The following is a 16,275-nucleotide window of genomic DNA, read 5'->3' on the forward strand; positions in this document are numbered from 1 at the left end:
TTTTTTTAATTTTTATAAATAGCCTATAAATATAATATTATATAATCTGCTGCATGTAAAACTTTTCATAACAGTGTGACCATGGGGTTATTAATTTAAGAGATTGATCAAAAGTTCAAAGTCATTAATGGTTAATCTACATCATTAGTAGTCGCTTAATGAAACTGGTGACATTAAATTGAACAACCGGTTCTATTTCATCTCGCTGATTGGGAAGTTACCTCGAAAATAGATCCAGTGCGCTATAGGTTTCATCTTTTCCTTCATTTGGTACATCTGCTCTTCGAGTTCTATTGCGACAGTGTAAGCAATTTTTAGTTTCACTCCTTTAGCCGACAGTGGATTCGCTTAAGAGGTGCAACTAAAATTCTTACAATCCTCTTGCGGTTTTATTTATAATAGATTTGATCTCCGAACATTACACTTACAAGAAGTACAAGGAAGTAAGAAGAAATTAAGTCTCTAAGAAGAACATGTGCAACTAAATTTTTTGATAAACTTAATAAATTTCCATGATACGTATTTAAATATAATTTAAATTTTATCATTTTCACCCTTAATTTGATAATAATTTTTTCATACATGTAAATGCTAACCCTGCGCACTTATGAGCTAAATCTGACTATTAAAAATTGATAGTAGAAAAGAAAACTTGAGTTGAATGCAAAGCAGAGAATAAAGTAAATATTCATCAACTACAAAATAAATAATAATAATGTATGCGATTAAACAATACTTAATATTTTGCTTTAAGAAAAAAATTTGAAACCAAAAATTTAAAAAAACTTACATTGTGAATCTGTTGCATTCTGAAAAACATGGATTTGCAGCACAAATCCATTACACAAAAGAAGAACAAAATAAATTTTATTTAAATAATAATAAAGCAGTTACGATTAAACGAGCGAAACCTTTGAAAATAAATACTAGAAATGCATTAAGATTTATCGGGGCAGATAAAAAATTCAAAAAACAAACAAAATAGATGAACTAAATCGATGTAGACTCGCGAAAGCCATCCATCGTACACGAACAACAAGTAATTATTTCGTTTGGCTAGCTACACTACAAAGCGACTCCCTGACTGATACTGACACTGACACTTCGTGTAGCCCACCCTATACGCAGGGAATTCTCCCCTCCTTTCCGTTTAAACACTCATTTACCCACGCTTTTATTAACCATTGTATCTACCATTATCTTCTGAAGGAGGATACTTCATTTTTTTTGTTTTTTTTTAGTTTATTTTATTTCCTTTCCAACATTGGGATCCCAGAGGATTCTTGCTGTTATCCTGGGGAAAAGAGCTTTTAAGAAAAGAAGAAATCAACTACATGAGAATCTAATCTTCTCTCAATCTTTAAAGTTCAACTTAAATTGACCAAAAATCTTAAATTGCAGAATCTACTGATTCTGCAATCAACATTGACACACAGCAATGCAGTTTCGGGATCCTCTCCAAGTATTCACCATTGCTGGCAAAAATCCTTCGAAAAATCTTTGATACTCCGATCTTTGTAACAAACTAGACTAGCGAAAACTCGTTTTTCCAGATTTCATTTCACCAGCTATCATCTCTAATCGTACAACTGAACAACTATCTTCGGACGAAATAGCTGGTAATCCTACAAGGAGATTATGGTGATCTACTTGTTGTCATGAAAGCAATAAACTTAAATGTTCATATGATCGTGGAGTGAGTGATTTGGATATCTTTCCCAATTTAACTTTCCGACCTAATAGTACAACTGTAATATTTGTAAATTACAACATAATTGTAAAAATGACAAAAAGAAAGGTAATTGAGGATTAAATAGTTAACTTCTCATTCTATTATGAAGGTGTCAATTGAGTAATTAATTATTAAATACACCAAGCTATGTAACGATTAAGTAGTTAGGAAATATTTACAGTACTAATGACGTAGAGAAATAAGTTTAAATCTTCCAATTTTTAATTTAACAATTAAAAGATTAATTTTCAATAAACAAACAATAAGAACTAAAAATATTTTGATGCAAATAACCTAAAACAAAACTCCTGCTGAGTTATCTCCCACAGGAAGACCGTTTTACTAAGCGATAGATAAGTTAGAACACTAACGATAACTTCTATGAGCAAACTAGAAGAATTAAATATATGAATAAAGCAAATTTATTTTTTAATAACATAAACTTTGATTCCCATTGTGATTAACATAATATAATGGAAAATTATATGTATGTTATACTAGGTAGGTAAATTATTTGTTCCTTTTGCACTAAAAATTGCTTTGAATTGTTGGATATTCACCAACACATTGTTAAAAAGATTCGTAGAACTAAATAAATGTACGCCAACAAAGAAAAGAGAAGACCATGGGAAAGAAAATATACATAAAAACAATGAACAAAAAAAAGCATTGGCATGCATAAAATAAATTATAAGAAATTAATCAACATAAACAAGAAGTTTTTACTTTCTCAAGGGAGAGTGAGTATTATTACCTTAAAAAAAAGGTCCATAAGAAGGTCGCTTTATTTTTTGGACTTAAATAGATTTTAGAAATAAAACTATAACTGCAAAATTATGATCAACATTGCTATAAAACACGACGAAGCTATCTCTAAAATAAGAAGACTATAAGTATTATACATTTGGTAATTTGGAAATCAATCATTACGATTGGTCATCAGAAGTGAATCTAAATTTGCTAGACTTAAATTATAAGAAAAAGATGTAATTCGGCATTAGCTGAAATAAATTCTCTAAATCCTTTATTTAGCTCCATCATGATTCTAGTACCCTCCATCATGGGTCTTGATCGTGGATTGAAGAGATTAAAACGTTACTTGTAAGGTGTATTGGAAAGAGAAGTAACTTCTTCTCAGTTCATACAGAAACCAACTTATCCTTCTAAAATAATTAAATAAATTTCAATAATAATAAAATCGACATAAGTGCGACTTTGTAAACAGTTTTTTAAGGATGTTGTGTTCAAAATGTTGTGTTACATTTACTGAAAAACCTATCGAATTATCAAATTTGGATGTTTGTTTTTACTGATAAGTACTCAGATCAATAATCCAAAATTATTCATAATTAACTTAATAGAGAAAATGGAAAACAATGTACGTAAAGCAATAAATATTTTTTCATTTATTAAAAAACAATATATAAATTTGTTTCAGCCGAATAAAACTTTAAATTGATTTAATTTTGTTCGTTGCTTATCTGGTCTCCTCAAAGATAACCCTAATTGTTGTCGTTATATTTTGCAGTGGTTTTCTTGCAAATTCTGGCCTTTAAAATTGCAGAAAATAATTGGACAACCTTTCATTTCTCTAGCCTCACTGAGAGCTCAGATCTCTGTGGTTGTATCTACTACTGAAATTTCTGTTGCTTCAATTATTAAACTTATTCACTACTGAATTTAGAAGAATTTCATATTTTATACAAACACTCACAGTACATGTACGGTTTGAGAACAAAAAAAAAAAAAATGTAAGTAGCATTTGGTACATACGACGTAGTAAACCATAACACTTAGGCATCTGGCCGTTCCCCCAGGAATGTTTTAACTGTTAACAGATGCAAAGGGGGCGGGGGTCATAACATGACATCTGGCCTACGCTACATCTGTCCCAATAGTAATCGTTTGTTCATGGCTGTTCAGAGGTTTAGTTTAGAGAAAAAGGGGAAACATTTTAGGGTCGAACTGTCTGGTCGAAAAGAAGCCATTGTCTGTGAATATCAGCCAGCCCAACGGCAAGCAGGCCCCTATCACACATACTGTTTACAAAGGATTCTAGTTCATTCTCCGTATCCTCTAGTGGTAGTAGGAAAAAAATATGTAAGGGTTTTTTTTTTTTGTCAAGATATAATTCTGTCATAAAACTAAGCACTTCAATTTCTTATAATAGACAAATGATTTTCTAGGGTTTATTCTAGTTTATGTTTGTTCTCAAACCGTAGTTTTAGGTACACAAAAAGTGGTTCATTTATCTTTGCAAGGGTGGCTTTGTTCGTCTTTTTAAAACTAGACATAGAAAGTAGATAAATGTGTTGAAAGGAAGTAATATGACACTGAGGTATGTTCAGATAACTTAGGACAACACATTAATAAAAATTAATGGGAACTTTTTCCTATTAACCTACCTAATATCACTTACTTAAGTGAAGTAATCGTACTGGTAGGTTTTAGAATACGCCGTTTCTACCTCAACAGATCTTTTCAGTCAGTTTAGAGACAAACCTACATAACGCAGATTCCGTATCAAATAAACTCTTTTGAATGACAGATACCTCTTCTGTCCATCACCAGACAGCTTTCTGTCACAATCTTCAACTCCTTACTATTAAGAAAATTTTTCATTAGTAGATTTAAACTGAATATTTCTCTTACTTAATTGAGACTATAAATGAGCTTAAGTGAGTAGCTCTTTTTAGCAACCTTCACTCAAAATTTACAATTTTTTGCTGTACATTTGAACTTTTAAGAATTAGATTTATTTTTAATCTTTTTAAAACCGACTATTTCCAATTATTATTATTTAAAAAACAAAACAAAAAATCCTATTTACAGAAAGGCGTAGAAGGAAAGGAAATTCTCCCCTCCCTACTAGCTGGTCCCTCCTCTTAGCATCTGCCTATAATGTAAAAAGTAATTGAGGGCCTATATCCCTCTAGGAGAAAGGAAGTGCGCTCCGACGAAGCAAAATGAATGACGAAATTGTCTATCCCTTCTTGCTCCTTCAACACCATTCATCTTGGTGATCGCCCTAGCGAGACCATAATATCCTCGTGCCGTCCTATCTTCATATCTTTTAATTGGCTACCCGGATCCGCCTAGCTTTCTTTTTACTTATTTTTTTCTTTTACTACTTTTTGTCCGAAAAAAAAGCTTTTTGTTAAGCGAACCAAAGAAAGAACTAATATTAAAAATTAAAGAAATTAAACACAGAATTAAAAACATAAATACATCAACGGACTAATCAAAAGAGAAGAGAAACCCACAGTGGGTGGCGAATTACTATTTTAAAGTTTCATTCATATTTTTAAAAGGCAAAACAAGCATTAATTCTTCAAATGACCCAATTTACTAAATGAAGCAATACTTCCTGATAACCAGGTTAAAAATTTATTAAATAAGATAAGTACTTTTCATTGAGTATTGCACTTTTTATAAGAAAGCTGCGATTTGCATATTGACAAGATCATGAATGATTAAAGAGGAGTATTTAGCCTGTATGAGAAGTAGGTGAGAGTGATGAATAGAAGGGGAAGCAAGCGATCAGTGGGGAAGTGATCGGAAGACAAGAGTGAATAAGTGTGAGGTGCAAGAAGGAGATAGACAAAGAGGTGTGGGTATAAGTGGCTGTGGCAAGTTGGACCGGTCTGCCAGCCAGGGGACAAAGTGGTGGTATCTGGTATCTGCTCATCATTAATAACACAAACCGGATATGGGCAATGATCTTGGGAGGAAGTTCCCACGGACTTGGGCTCAGCCTCGGTCGTCGCGAAAACATACCGCCGCCGGCCCAGCTCGAGTTCTTAACTTTAAACGCTGCACTATCACACTTACATACATTTTTAGTTTCGATTGTTTTTATAGTTCTATACACGTATTGTAAGACTCTTGCTTTGCTTGCCAACATTGTTTATTTTCTATTTAATATACTCACAGGAAGTTTATACTTCCCATTGTTCCGGTAATGTACTAGAATACATTTGCTGACAGTTGGCCTGGAACGGTAGTCCGCCTGGTTAATAGCCTCAGTTGGCCTCTAAGACTCTCTCGACCTGTCTAATTGTTTCGCTAGCAGAACCATAATTAACCTCAGGTTGTATGACTTGGTTCTATAAACCGTGAAGCATTAAAACAGCAACTGAGGTAAATAAATTATGTAGCTAGTGCCAAGAATTATTTCAGACCAATATGGCTAATAATATGCAGCTTATTACGGAGTTATGGTGGAATTAATTTTTAAAGTACGTTTAGTAAATAAATATTAAACAAGTAACTCACTCTATGTAATTAAGTAATGAATTTAAAAATTAATTATAATTATACGATATAAACATTTTGCTTTTCATGATTTTAATTATTTAAAAAAAGTTATCTAAATTTGTAGTTAATTTACTACTTTCTCGTTCAACTAAAAAAAATTTAAATCTCATATCTTAGACAAGAATTGTATTCAGATTCCCTGTGTCCTTAAAAGAAACTGATTTTTAGAAAAGGTAAAGGAAAATTGGTAATTGAACAAACCTTAAAAGTACAAAAATGTATATCTTGTTTTGGTACAGACAGACCCTAATTAGGGTGGCCGACGGAGACTCTAGCAAACATACTTTACTATTAATTCCTTCTTGTCCTCTTAAGTGGCATTTCGGTGTAATTAACAGTTCTGAAAATGGATAATGTTGGCAGAATTGAATAAGTATTGAAATATGGGGTGTGAAAAGATAATGAAATAGATCTTGTAAAAGTAGTGTGACTGATCTATCGAGATTTTTATTTTAGGAACAATTATTTTAATATTATCTAGTTAACCAACTTTTAGCAATAAAAGATAAGTACTTGAAGTATGTATAGAGTTACTAAAAATTACCTCATTTCAATAGAAAATAGAAATTTAATATTCCCACGGCCTTTTCTATTGTAACAACTAAATTTAAAATGTCCAACTCTTGTTAAACAAAATGGATTTATGTTGTATACATTTATCGTTGTTTCTTTTGTTTCTTTATCACAACATGAATAAGCTTTAATTCATTTTAATTAGTTATTATGGATTTTTAAAGAATGGTTACGAAAAAGAAAACCTAATATTTTGTCGCAATTTTAAACTAAGAGAACGTACATTCAAGAACTTAAGAGGTGGCCTATCAATAGTAACTATTTTAGGACAGAGTCCCTAAAAATATTTTTTTCCAAAGAAAATTACAATTTACACTTTCTTAGCTTGCCTTTAGCAGATACTACAGTTTATTTTCCACGGATCTTGAAGTGTGTGGAGAGAAAACTAAAAAGATCTAATACAGATGTTTTGGGCATTTCACCACGAAGAACAAGGCATAGAACGATAAAGGAGCGAACGGGAAGTCACCAATAAGTAGAAACTTCTAGGTGTTGAAATGTGAAAAGCTAACTTCCATAAATAACCAACTGGAATTTGTAGATGGAGATTCCAGATAAAAGGCTAATCGCAGAGGAATATAAATTTTTCTACTGAAGAGGTAAACCGATCATTCTAAATCCTTCGGAACGCACGAAAACGATCTCATCAATTAAATTTTCTCTGGGTGCTCACTTTGCCAAACGTCACCTTCTACGCAAACTGCCTGGAAACCCGAAGAGTAAGTATGAGTTCCTTTAGCGAGAATTTAACTCATAAAAAGGTGTAATTAAATATGTATTTCAAACACCAATCGAAAAAAGTATTTTAGTTTTGTTTTAATCTCAAAAAACACTAACATGGAATAGCTACTAAATAAAACAAATTGATTACCTACATTAGGGATTTAATCACTGCTTAGAAAAGACAAGAAAATGAAGGAGACGGGGGAGAAAATAAAAAGATCATAAGAAAAATAGAGCTGGTTAAGAAGCTGTAAAGAAGTGCTCTACTGAAAAAAGATGGAGGCGCACAATTGGGGATTAGCTCATCTCATTCTTTACCTCTCTTGTTTAGCTCTATTATATTGCGCAGACTCTGATCAATCGCTTTCATTATTAAACTTTATACCAGACGGCACGGTAATGGAAGTCCTTACAAATTACATGGCTCTAGCCGAAGGAAAATGATTTTCGAAGGTAATTCGAGTTGGATACTAAGTACTATTTTTGCTGCAGTCGGCACCATAACATTATTTCCTACTATACTTTTTTCCAAGATATAAAATGGAATCAGAATTATAGTTTACTTATTAAAAAAAAGAAAGATCTAATATTGAAACTCAACACAACAACTTGAACTCCTAAATATATCCAGAAAACTGGTGAGGTAGACATATCCACTTTCTCTGGTGCATTATCTCGAATTCAACAAGCAGGAATTGTAATGCTGGTTACAGAACTTCAATCAGCATGCGACTTGACTGTATTTGATAACAACAACATAAAATTGTAAAGGATGTTTTAATATCTATTCTTATTCATAATGAAATGCGTATATATTTGAAAACTATTATGATTTAATCACGAATTACTTCCGGTATATAATACAATCCATTCACTGGCCAAGGCCATTATAAGTTTTTCATTGCAAGGAAAACTTCAATCAAGTTTCTATGTAACCATGTAAAAGTTAGGGAATTTGAAGGACGCTTTAAAACTGAGAGGCTTATAAATAAATATAAAATAATTATTATGGGGCGGAGCGTTCGATGTTTAAAGTAAATTTATGGCAAGATTACGTTTTTATTTAAAGGGAAAGTTTAAATAGAACAGCATGTTATTTATTGGTAATGGTTAGGCTTAAAACTATTAATACGAAACTGAAGTTAATGCATTAAAACTAATTCTTGTTTTTATAACAAAATTATCATTTGCCAGATTATTGATAGAAGGAATTAATTTGAAGTACTTGAACTAATAATATAAATTTAATGTAATTGGTTTGGCGTGACTAAAACACGATACAATTTACGTCTTCCATTACCAGCTGTTGTGATGGATCAAAATTACAATAATTTTAAACGAAACAAAAGTTAAATACGCTTGATATTTAGTTGTTTGGTGTAGAGCAGAGGAAGTCGTGGGAAAGGCGGAGTCATCATCATCTCATTCGTGATGAGTGGTCAACACTCCATACTAACATACAAACAGACAGACACCAGGTCTATTTTCAGTTTACTGCTTTCAGACCATTATAATACAAACTGAACGACCTGACTTGTTGTCAGCAGGAGGACATTAACGTCTAGATGCATTCGAAATAAGTATTTCTAAAAAAAATTCACATACACAATTGTGTTCCCATTATACGCTAGAAACATCTGGTGGACATCTTTGGTTTTATGATGGTGGTACTTAACTGTATTCTCAGTGTTGCTGTAGAAAAAAAAAAAAGCTGGAATATTAATTAGCAATCTTAGTAAGCCATCTTAAATTACTGTTTACGAAAACTCTGGAATAAAGATGCATTCGCTCCCATTGTTACAATTATAATACAATTTTTTTTTTTTTAATGTTTAGTTAGATGACGTTAGACAAGAGACTTATTCTATTAAATCTATTAACGAGGGCTATAAGATAAGCAGATTTTTATTTTCAATGGTAAATAATTTATGAATTGAATAAAAATTTCTCATTTCAATGATTCATTCCGCCCAGCTGAATGATAATTCATATTTTTTTCAAAGAACAAACCGACTCATTGAAAACATGTAAGTACCTACAACTATGAATGGAAATTTTGAATATTTCATTTTATCTCTGTTTAAAACATCTAGAAACGAACAGAATAGATGAATACTTCTAGAAAATAATTGTTGGCAAGGCCAAATAATGATCATGTTTACGCAATGCGTTATAAAAACTTACGAGTTTAAAAAAATGAATATATACAAGTACTGTGAATAAAGAGGAAGTACCTCACATTCTTTGGAACATAAAAAAAAAATGGATTTACACAGAGCAGCTGATAACATATGCCACAGCTGCAGACTATTGAGACATCTCCTTGGCTGAAGATAAGATAATGCTCCAGGAATAAGGTGGTGGCTCCTTAGAAATGTAAACAATAATTTTTTTTAAAAAAGTTCATAGTTGTATAATTACTCAAAAAAAAAAGGTATGCTTAAATCAAAAAAATAGCCTAAACATCTTTGGAACGATACTTGGTGGCCACACTAAAGGACTTTTAAGTAACATTAACCAGATAATAATCAGACAAAAGCCAGACTCATCCAATACGTGGACGAACACCAGAGAAGACTCATTGGTCTCGTTTCAAAGTTTTTCATTAAGCTCATCTATGATATCTGGTCTCGTGGAACAAGAAAGAGTAGTCAGGAGCAGAGTGGCATAAATAGGAACTAATAAAGTGGTATCTATACAGTATCAAAAAGCAATTATATATTTTAATTTAATAACAATCCAGTAAAAGTAGAAAATAAAAAATCTCCCCTTAAAATAAAAGAAAGGTTTAATTTACGAAAATGTTTAACAAAATAAGAACTAATTAATATTTGTTGTTTTAATTTCTTTGTAAAAAATTTATAAGTATTTCCAGGTAGAGAAAATGGACAGTACCTTTCACCTAACGGTCAGGGTATTATTGTGTTTTGAAGAAGTATAAAACCGTCCATTCAATACTAACTAGAGATAGGAATCGAATTTCTGAATTCACAAGACCTGAACTAAACCAGCAGAATCGGGCAAACAAATAACTTTAGGATCTTAATAACCATATTTGAATAATTTGCAACAGAGAAATAATACATTTTCTATTAGATTCATTAATTTTTATTGTGGAACATTGCTTATTAGTGTGAGTTAATACAAGAGTATATTAATCAGTTATTAAGAACTTAAATCTTATACATATATTTTTTAAAAAAAGAGAAACATCAAAAAAAGTATATAAGAAAACAACTCATTCTCAAGGATGAACATAGAAAAAATATTTCTTGGAGAACAATGACCGAGTTCCAGACTTGCATCGACAAGTAAGTTTACAAGTCCGGACTTGTATCAACAGGTCCAAGCTTGCAGCTTAGCTGACACATAACTCGACAAACACATACATAGACACACAGGCAAGAATTATATGCATGTTTATACCAGTCCAAACGCAAGAAAGAGTGTTAATATAAAATACAATATTTTGAACAAAAAAGTTTTGAAACTCAAAAGATTTGTGACACAAAAAAATAATTTAATTTACGAAAGTTTAGAACAATATTAAAGGAAATAAGACCTACATAATGAGTTCGTTTAATGAACGATAGTACCATAATTCTAATAGTACCACTTCCTGCACACCAAAGGAAATTAGGAAATCTGCATTATGCATTATTCATAAAAATTTCATTTATTTCCAAAACAAATAAAATTGTTGCTTCAAGCAAGAAAATAGTGTCTCTACCAGACTGGGAATTTTGATCAATAAAGGCCGCTTGTACCCCAAATGTGTCTGCAGTGAATGTTAGTTTTTGTGCTATGTGAAAAGTGAAGAAATTTATTAAAATACATGGTTTTATTAAGAGAAAATTCAAATTGAAAAATGGAAAGAATAAAAGAGCTTGGGAAAGTTTAAAATGGATAAGAAATAATCCTTTAATGTACGAGATATTTTGTAGCGATTTTTTAACAATATATGCCACCAAAATTATCATTTTTGTCATAAGAAAATCAAGGTGAGGACATTAAGAGGTAAAATTTGTTTACAACAAATCTGTTTGGAATGGTATAGAAAACTGAAGTCGTTATAAAAGGAAGTAAGATGCCATTTGAGGAATTTGTTCTCAGGGGAGGAAGTTAGTGAATTTTTACTGTATGACGTACTGTTGGCTAATTTAAGATGAATATCATCATTTGTGAGGCAACATAGTGGAATATCTCCGGTTAGTACACATACGTACAAATATCTTGAAGATGCCTGATGCTTTTTACCTTAAAGCTAAATATGGTGGGGCCTCACACGACCTTGACCTGTCTCTTGGCTAAACTCTTTGTAGGTCACCTGTTTCCGGCCGTCTGCATACATTGCAGCTTCTTCCAGCATTTCATATTTTTTAACTCGCTTAATTTGTTAGTTCACAAGTGATTATATTTGTTTACTGTAAACTAGAGTGGGTTATGTGGGCATTGTCGGCACAGTAATAAGAGGAGTAATTTAATGGGTGAATTCAACTAAAATAAGTACCTCAGAAAGGTAACTCTTTCAAAGAACTCACAAATAAAACAAAATTCTAATGAAAGAGCCATATAGAGCGAAACAATCAAAATCAATTAGTGCATATCCATGCGGCTTTATCTTTTGGTTAATCACAATCAAACAACCAATCGAAAAATATGAATACAGAAATTCTTACAGTTTGCTTCCATTCAATTTGAAATTACGCAAAAATAAAAACAAATTGCTTAACGGGCAAGTGTTACAAAAACGTAACGTTGCATCATCACGTGTGTTATTATGGTGTTTTTTTTTAAATGCAGCTGAAGCACTAAATTCAGAACAAAAAATGAAAACGTTATTGAAAAATATAAATAAATTTTCTAAGTTATTCTGAAAAAAGCAAACATCCTATATCTCCGGTATTTAAAGAATGCACACTGTTCTTATCTTAAGCAGTGAAGATAAACACTACTTGGCATTAACATTCTTAGCTTATTATTACTAGATGAGTTTCTAAGGATGAGTTCTTTATAAATGAAAATCTTTGATAAAATTTTCTGTTAAAGTAATTAATGGAATAATTACTTACATCTGGATTACTGGAAACTGGAGTGATCTCTTTGTTTTCTTGCTGGACAGGAGGAGGTGGCGAACCTTTGGAAGGAGATAATCTTGCTGGAAAGCTAAGAGTTTTTGTCCACTGTGAAAAACTCCTAACCATCTTTAGGCTTTTTTTTCTTTAAAAAAAAAAAAAAAGTAGGTACTTTACCCTTCTTACGATCCTGTACTAACAGTACTAGTCAACTGACAACTACAGACTGTCTCCCCGGTTCAAGTCAAGAAGCTGGAACAATACGGAGGGTTCCCACCCCAACTGCACGACCTTGCTTTGGTGGGGGAAGGTCACTGGAAGAGCCTGCACTAACACGCCTTTGCTATATCTCTAGCTCATCCGTAAGTTTCTTAAGAAGGGTATGTGTTATTTAAAGAGAGAGAGATAGGGAAGAAAAAAATCAAGTATAAATTGCTGATGTTGTTAAGAAACGTGAAGACTGAATGGAACACAATATATAAAAACTATTTATTGTGGGCTTTAAGAGCCAGACAGAATGTAAGCTCATGTGCTAATAATCTTGTTTACTACAAACACTTCATTTACCTTTTTCTCTCATCGAACTCTTTTACTCCTTTAATTATTAGGGCTATAGGAAAGAAAGTACAAGATTAAGATCCTCCTAGTATATAATAATAATAAAAACAAACTACAAAACAAGCATTTTAAAGTAAATGGAAATTTGTTTAATCAATAATCTACTAATTACCTGTTGGTTTTACTTCATCAACTCTTATGACCAGAATCATCCAGAAGTTCTAAAAATTTTAAAGTAGTCAAGTTCTAATGCTGCAAGTGCCAGACCAGAGGTTCTGCGAAAATAAAAAATTTACTAATTTCTAAACTTTATACTGCTCTTTACCATTTATATTATCATGCAAGTTCCAGGACAGGAAGCGTTATCTAGTATGTTGGCTTTCTGATGAGGAATTTAGAAAAATGTTTTAAGGAAAGAAAGTTCCAAGTTACATGGTTTCTGGTTTCGAAACCCAAAGAGACTCAATAATTTTTCCACTTTAAGGGCATAGATCCTTATTGCTTCTTAACTATTACTAGCGACTTACTCATTTATAGAAAAACTAGAACTGATACAATTACGATAACTTTATTTACTGACCATAGATTAAAGAGGCCAGGGATTTCTTGTTATTTCTAGCAAGATTTAAAGAAAAAAAAAATTGATTTAGAGCTTGAGCCTCCATTAAAATTAATCATTCTAATTGTATAAGAAGACTGACTGAAGATGCTTTTTTTCAATACGTTCACAAAATATGACCCCATCCCTTATTAGGTTTTGTTAATTTTTATAGGTGAAATTAGTTTTTAAAATTAACTGTAGTTTATTTAAAAGCCTACACAGTACAAAGTTACTTGAATGAAAGTTCACTGAAAGTAAATGTTCACCTGTTTTTCAAGGAGACAATTTCATTTATGTTGACCTTACTATTTGTTACGTTTTTATTCAAGTCATTTATTAACTTAAATGTTACTTCGTTTTATTTATAGAATTTTCTAAGCAAACAACTGAATTAACTTCAACAACCACATTAAAGTAACAGTGACCATTGCAGAAACACTGATATCTTTATCATTACAAAAAGACTCACAACAAGCATCACACAATGTGAAACGTCATTTAAAAATTTACGAGCCGTTTGGGGGTAGCTCTGGAAAAATATAATGTAAGAGTTTTTAATATTTCCGTTCTTACTGTGGGATCTAAGCCGAAACAATTTTTTTTTTTTTTTTTAAGCACCCAGAAAGGCCTTTTGAAGATCTCACATTTCATTTTGTTGTTGCTCCTTTAACTTAGTAAGAATGAATAAGTTGCTTTTAATAAACTGAAAAAATACTCGTTTGTAAGTAAATTTAGTTGTCAAGGGCAACTGAATTTACAGAAAATTTAACTGGAGAAGAATTTCGTCAACTGAAATTACAATAGTACAACAGTACAAAAAATCATTTTACAATCATCATCAGTATTCATTTAAATCAATTTATTTATGTTCAATTTACACTATGAATGCTAAAGAAGAATATAAACTAGACATTTAAATAAAATAAAGAAATTTAGAAAAATGAGTGTAAGTGAAACTGGGTTTGTTTTACCGTTATTTTAGATGAGATCAGGACAATAAAGAGAAATTTTATGACTTTTTTTTTGGTACACTTGTAGAAGTTGGTCAGTTTTAAATATGAAAATGGAAATTCAAATAGAAATTTTAAAAAAAAATCTGACAATACCACAATTAAATCACAATTTAACTTATCTTTTTCTTATTTCAACGTGGATTAAAAATTTTATTGCTGTTGATGGAATTTTAGATTTCCATTGAACTATACTAATTTACGATATGGGTGTACATGCTTAATGTCGGCACAATTGCTGCTTGGTCCTGAACGTGATTTAGTCCCAGTAAGTTCACACTTCTGTGTTAGTTGGTCGACACGGTTTACAGAAAACCGCTGTACTCATATTTAATTTTCTCTTGACTTTTGAAGGAGTAGCACTTTTAAGTTCTATGAGTAGGAACAAAAACAAAAACTGAAAACATTGCAAACAATTCAAATTTATTTTTTTACGTTCATTTCCACGAGAACATTCAGATTCGGCAAAAAAATTTGTTCATCAAAATCACTTTACTAAGTAGATTTTATAGCTTCTTACCAATTTCATAGATTTCAACGATTTTTTCATAAATTATGGTCACATTGCCACGTTATATATCCATCATTTCTAAATTATCCTGTATGTTGTAACTATGAACTTTAATTAGAAAATTTTTTAAGAGCCCAATGATTTTCGTGGGTTTCTGTTGATGTCAAACTAATTTTAACTGCATCATTTTATTAGAATTAAATTATGTAATATTCAAACCAATACAACTGGTTTAGCCCAAGTTCTGAGTTTAAAGTAAATTTAATTTCCTAAATAACTGTAAAAGCTTTTGAGTTATTTGAGCGTTTTACAACGGTTTTTATAGCAACATTCCTGGTTAACCAATGTTATTGCAAACTTTAGTATCGATCATTTAATGGAATTTTTATTATAGAGGTTTTAAGATCTACGATCATGTTTCTATTGAAGATTGGAAGAAATTTGATCCTCCTAGAGGAAAGCCTAAGTTACAACTCGCTGAATTTCTCTCCTCTTCTGGGATTAAGATACGAACAAAAATTTGCCTAACAAGTTTGTCTATCAATTGTATCAATGGGTGTTACTCAAATCAAAGGAATAAATAAAAGCTTTTTATTCCCATTTCGAAGATAATATTAGCAATCGTGGATTACGAGAAATTAGTGATCATATATTTTTTATTCTCTCTGATTCTGAAAAAAAAGAAAACTTATTTCAGATTTTTGTTTCTTAGTTAGAAAGATGTATTCTCACGGATTTTCTATAAAAATATTGCTCAGTGCATAAAAAAAAGAAGGAACTTGCTGTTTCAGCTATTTAATTTCTCATTTAGTTTGACTCGTTGACTCCATAAAAACCAGACATGCTGTCGTTTTATTTTTTCCATCAGCAGGTGCAATGACATTATTTAGGATAACATGTGTTGGGAAAAAGTGCTGATTTATTGTGCTTCAAATTGATTTTTTTTATATATTTGAACATAAATCAAAAGAATAAATAATTGTTTTTTTAACTTTCAGTATAACATAAAAGTTAAGCTCCTACTTTTTGGAGTTTACGTTTCACTGCATACAAAAATTGAAATTAAAAATTATTTTATTTTTATTCATTCCTCAATACGTTAATGAAAATATTGTAAATCTAATTTTTCAAGAAAAGTAAAAAAAGAAATAAACTCTGTTTAGCCATTTTCATTC

General features: G+C 31.3%; 1 protein-coding gene across 3 annotated transcripts in view; it reads right to left on the bottom strand.

The window, feature by feature from the left end:
* Traf4 (TNF receptor associated factor 4) overlaps nt 1-16,275 on the bottom strand; it is a 30,125-nt gene that overhangs the window by 8,842 nt on the left and 5,008 nt on the right. The window contains exon 3 of one of the 3 annotated variants that reach the window (XM_074126013.1): nt 13,151-13,253. Coding sequence is in view for 2 of the 3 variants with exons in the window: in XM_074126010.1 (XP_073982111.1) it covers nt 12,418-12,549 (132 nt within the window). In the remaining variant the exon portion in view is untranslated. Of the gene's footprint in view, nt 1-790; nt 1,109-12,417; nt 12,664-13,150; nt 13,254-16,275 lie in introns of those variants that run through there. The other 2 variants (XM_074126010.1, XM_074126012.1) reach the window with 2 other exon arrangements.

This window comes from Rhodnius prolixus, unplaced genomic scaffold, assembly GCF_049639745.1.
Source record: "Rhodnius prolixus isolate KJV_2025 unplaced genomic scaffold, Rpr scaffold_3, whole genome shotgun sequence".
In the NCBI taxonomy this organism is placed as follows: domain Eukaryota; kingdom Metazoa; phylum Arthropoda; class Insecta; order Hemiptera; family Reduviidae; genus Rhodnius; species Rhodnius prolixus.